The sequence below is a fragment of the Triticum dicoccoides genome, chromosome 6B (genome assembly GCF_002162155.2).
Source record: "Triticum dicoccoides isolate Atlit2015 ecotype Zavitan chromosome 6B, WEW_v2.0, whole genome shotgun sequence".
Lineage (NCBI taxonomy): Eukaryota > Viridiplantae > Streptophyta > Magnoliopsida > Poales > Poaceae > Triticum > Triticum dicoccoides.
Genome location: NC_041391.1, coordinates 92,327,260 through 92,332,470, shown reverse-complemented (window position 1 = coordinate 92,332,470; position 5,211 = coordinate 92,327,260). Strand labels below are relative to the sequence as shown.

Below are 5,211 nucleotides of genomic sequence, written 5' to 3'. Positions count from 1 at the left end.
AAGGAGATGCATTAATGGAGGTGGTGTAGTTAGGTAGGAGTAATGAAGAGAGAGAAAGGTGGATAGAAGAGAAAGAGTAATGGGGGAGAAGTATTGAGGAAGGAGAAGAGTGAGAGTGGGAGCATGTGGGGGAGGTAGGGGGAAGGGAAGAGAGGAGGGGGAGGGGAGGGACGGGTGGGGAAAAGGTGGTGGGTTGGTGCGGGTTAGCAGTAGCGCGGGAGCAGAAACGCGCTACTGATAAGGAATTAGCAGCAGCGCGCTTTGGGCCACGGCGCTACTGCTAACAGTGACAAAAAAGTGTGCCAATTTGAAATTTAGCAGCAGCGATCTCAGTAAAAGCGCGCTACTACTACATCCATAGCAGTAGCGCGATTCGGGCCACCGCGCTACTGCTAAATGGAGTTAGGTGAACACCGCCGGTCGATATTTGTAGCAGCGCGGTTTACACAGAGCGCGCTACTGCTAAAAACTTATCAGCAGCGAGTTTCCCGCACACGCGCTACTACTAATTAGCAACAACGCTCCTTTTTGAGCCGCGCTGCTGCTAAGATTCTGTGTATAGGCTTTTCCCTAGTAGTGCGAGGGGGGGGATCGTCTCATGCCAAAGGATAAATCTCTGAAAAGCTCAACGCACACGATTAGTCCGCAAACGCATTGTCATCAATCACCAAAACATCAATAAATGCATTGGCAAGTGATGAAAGTGAACAAGTCATGGAGTGGCTACAAGCAGGTCAAACGGTTTGTAAGTGGGATGAAGCGGAGTGAGTCGCCCATGTACGAGCGGTATATAAGCTTAAGATCTTCCTGTATGTGATGTAGCATCAAGTTTAAACTGAAACATATCGTCCCCAACCTTCTCTCTGTCCTTCCCCTTCTTCCCCAAGTTATAATCCTATCCTTAGAAATCCAAAATACCTAGGTTCGCCAAAGACAAGAATATTACCATGGTATTCAGAGCTTCGTTCGTCCATTTCGTGTTTCGTAATCATGAGATCTAACGGTAACATCAACTGGCTAGTTGTCATTTGCCTTGCATAGTTGACTGTAAATCTAAGGTCGGCATTCGGTTGGGTTCAGAGGAAATGGTGACGACGACGTTTAAGCCAAGCGCGCCAATGAGGTATCTCATGGAGTCCATGAGGTTGTTTGAGGCATTGTGACTGCTTCAAGCAAAGGTAGATGGAATCAAAGCAGTCTAGGCATTGCTTGATGGCCTAGATGCCAACTTCGAGGAGCAAGTCGCATGACTGTCGACGAGTTCAATCGGGGAGATACACCAAGAGAAGTTGCAGGTGACCCGCGTGCTGAGGCAATCCATCAGTGCGAAGGATGCAAATCTAGATAGACTGGAGGCGGAGGGGTGACTGGATCCTCACCGGTAAGTGAACATCGAGATACATCCCCATCTTCGTGTCTTCGATTATCTCTAACCCTAGCTCATTTACTTGTGGTTTACTGTGACCGCTTGACCTTGCACCCATCATATATTGTTGAACTCATTATATTGTGCTTGTTATCACCCTTTAACAATTGTTTAGGCTCACTTTAATACTTTGCATTCGCTAAACATGCTAATAACTAAGTAAAAATCACAATTGTACCTATTCACCCCTCCTCTAGGTCCATCTCGATCCTTACAAACGTGTCGCCTCCACGCCTCACCTACCCACCCACATCTGGGTACCAAAAAGATAGGGAATTGACATCAGTGATGCATACCACTAGTCCCCAGCTGGAACAACTCCAAGAATGATTTTCCCAACAGGGTACTACAACGCAAGTGACATGATCGTACAGTCTGAAGGTTTCTGGACCTGGGGTTTCCTTTGAAGCAATAGGGGTGGGAGAAGATAACCACATCGACAATGCCTTCATTAAGGTAATGACGCTTGAGGGCGCCACTGTCGACAACCGGATCGCGTCCAAGCTTTGCTTTCGCTGTCCATCTCGCCTCCCAAGCTCGTAGACCAGTTAGTCCGCTTGAACCACCACAAATGCTACCCTCCTTGTTGTAGATAGGGCCACACCAGGACCGTGTGCCGAGGACCCTATGCCCGCTAGTTCTGGAACTCCGGATCAAGGGCAATGCGCAGCTAGCATGACCGCTAGTGTGACCGCTAGTCAGGCCGCCACTAGGAGGGCCGTCATGGCTACACCACTGCGACGCCAAGCAACTAGAGCAAGGGTGTGTCACCAGAAGACGCCGCCTAGGCCCGTCAAGCCGCGGGCCTTGTGCCTGACAAATATGGTATTCCAAATCGAGAGCGGAGCAGCGTCTTGGCGAGGTCGCCAATTTGGCCGAAACTGGAAGGGTTGTCGATGACCGAAGCGCCGCCATGCCAAGAAACCTGAGAAGGGGTGCACCACTAGTTGAAATCAGGACCAGACACCACCGAGAGCAGCAAGGAGCTAGAGACGCCTGGATCAGACGTTACCGTGAGTAGCAGGGATGCCGTGACAGGACACAACAACCCACGCGCCTCAGCGCATCTGAAAACCACAACTATCAGGAAGAATTCCGGCGTCGGGTACCGCCACTACAACAGGAAGAACCACCGGGGAAAAGGCACCGCGCACAGTGAGAGATATCCTTGGCCCTATCGTCCACGACATGAGCTTAGCCCAACATCCTCCAACCCCGTCTAGGGAATCTGAATGAGAGGAGGGGCTGCTAGGTGTGGCAGCTAGGTTTTTCCATGCCACCCGTGAGAGCGCCATGATATTTCATTACACCTTTTTGTGAAGACACAAGATGTATATATTTCAGTGGAATTGTGTTGCTGACAAGGGGCCCCACTCTATGGAGCTACCTTTCCTCACTTCCGTCACACATTACCGTATTGCAACTTCGTCTGGATAATCCCGGATAAGCCGCAAGCAACGCCAATGGCGCCGCCGCTCCTCCTCCTCCTCCTCCTGCTGCCGCTCCTCGCCGTGGCCGCCGAGGCCGTCCCTCCCACGCCGACGGCCCGGTCCAACCCCGCGGCAGCAGGCGGCGGTGCAGGTGCTCCCCCAGTCCCGACGCCGTGGCCGGAGCAGTTCCACGCGGTGATGTTCACCAACCTGACCGAGAGCGGCGGCCGCCTGCAGCTCATCGACCTCTACTACGACTGGCCCCGCGGCCGCAACCTGAACCTCATCCGCAACCAGCTCTCCGGCGACCCGACCTACGACGTGGAGTGGACCAACGGCACCTCCTACATCTTTGACTCCGCCTCCTGCCGCACCATACGGTTCCCCGTCGGCGTCCTGCCCCCGGACTGGCTCCACGGCGCCGTCTACCTCGGCCGCGAGACCACCGACGGCTTCGACTGCCACCTCTGGACCAAGGTCGATTTCGTGTGGTACTACGAGGACGTCCTCACCCACCGCCCCGTCCGCTGGAACTTCTTCAATGGTACGCCCCCACAGATCCATCCATCCGTCCTTGATGCGGCATTGCGATTTCGCAACTGTTATTGCCTGTAAATTCTGTTATACTGATCTACTGAATCTTGTGCAACCGTCACATAACGGTGAATTCTTTCTGTTCCATGGCGAGAGAATGCGACGATGATACGTTTTGCTCCACGAAATTCAGTTCATATCTGAAGGGATTCAGTCTGAACTCCAAATCTACCTAATAACTCCCTGGTTTCTTGATGTGGCAGTACAGTGCACGCTTCGTTTACTTGGTTTCACTTGGATCAGGAACCCAAGAATCTGGTTGGTTCTCCATGGGGAATCGACCGTCAAATTTCGATGTTCTGGACATACTTCTTCACCTTCCTGTTGAGCAATTCAGTTTCAGTTCCTTGATGCTATGCTACTCCTTTCCTTTCACAGGGATGCAGCAGCATGTGATGAGCTTCGAGGTGGGCGGGGTGCTAGAGGACTCCCACTGGCAGGCACCCTCGCACTGCTTCACTGACAACGCCGCCGCCGCCATCGCCACCGGAACCGATGGGACGAGCAGCCTCCTCAGGCTCGCACGGACGACCGCAGCGGCTGTAACATCTGCAGCTTAAAAAACAGAGTTGGGTTCCCACCGGCGGTCTTTCCATTTCATTATGGATCTACGTATCGTATTATGCTACTCTTGTGTTGTGTAACAAATCAAGTGTGGAGCTGGTTTTCGTCACAGCATCCTGACAACACCACGATGGTTTCATGGTAACAAAAGCAAATTATTCCCTCCGTTGCTAAATAGGAGTACTCTATAAGTCTTTTTAAAGATCAATGTGGACCGCGTACGGAGCAAAATAGTGAATCTACGCTCTAAATATGCCTATATACATCCTTATATATGTAATTCTTATTGGGGTTGATGCCTTCTTACCCGCCCAGGTTCAAACATGGTAGTTGTGATTTGGGTTTGTCGCGCCAATTATGCAGTAAAGGTTTCCTTTGCGGTCTTTCTTTCAAAAAAGTTGAGTAAAGCAACATCAATTAATATGGATCAAAAGGAGTAAAAAAGTTCATAAAAAATAGAAAGCATCTCAAATGTAATACCCTCTCTGCCAGACGCCGCTGGAGCGGCAAGTAGAAGGGAGGCAAATCCATAGGCTCGTCGGTGAAGCCTCAAGGAAAGGGTTTGGTCTAGCCGTTAGGTGAGGAAAAGTAGGTTACTAAACGGTGTGGTTTCTTTTCTAGAGACTTTCAAATTTGAAGTATACCTTTTATCTCCAAAACCGTTAACTCGGTTGATGATCTGCTTCCACGGTTAGCTTTCTTGTCGACATCCCTCTTCTCTTCTGATGAGGTGAGGAGGAGAGGGTGGGAGACGAGGTCGGCGGCTTTGGGGGAGAGGATAGGAGGGGCGTAGGCCGGCGACAAGGTGGCGTGAGGGCGCGTGACGGGAGGGATAGCATGGACGATAGCGGCGGCGGCGGCGTACCTAGGTTTCTCTCGCCCTTTTCTCCGATGTGTAAATTTCTTCGTGGGCTTTGTGGGGCAGCTAGGCCCAGTCAACCAGAGTGCTCAGAAATTGCCACCGGAGTAGCTTCTATATCCACCTCCACCGCAGCCCTCCGCTCCTCGATTTCGTCAACACAAACCAGGGAATCACCTTCTAGCCAGCCTTGGACGCCCCCGACCGCCTCCCATGCGGCCACTTCTCCCTCAAGCTTGACGACCGCTACATAACCCTCGGATGGCGCCACGGCCTTGCGCTCTTCTTCCTCCCGATCTTGCTCTAGGTCGTTGTGTGGGACCCTGTCGCCGGCTCCA

At 51.9% G+C, this 5,211-nt stretch overlaps 1 protein-coding gene across 1 annotated transcript; it reads left to right on the top strand.

Annotated features, from left to right (window-relative positions):
- The first annotated feature begins 2,782 nt into the window (after nucleotides 1-2,782).
- LOC119323985 (uncharacterized protein At4g14100-like) lies at nucleotides 2,783-4,318 on the top strand. The gene is made up of 2 exons (XM_037597700.1): nucleotides 2,783-3,400; nucleotides 3,829-4,318. Exons 1-2 carry the CDS (start codon nucleotides 2,890-2,892, stop codon nucleotides 4,008-4,010), a joined length of 693 nt encoding a protein of 230 aa, XP_037453597.1. The 5' UTR covers nucleotides 2,783-2,889; the 3' UTR covers nucleotides 4,011-4,318.
- Nucleotides 4,319-5,211: the final 893 nt, after the last annotated feature.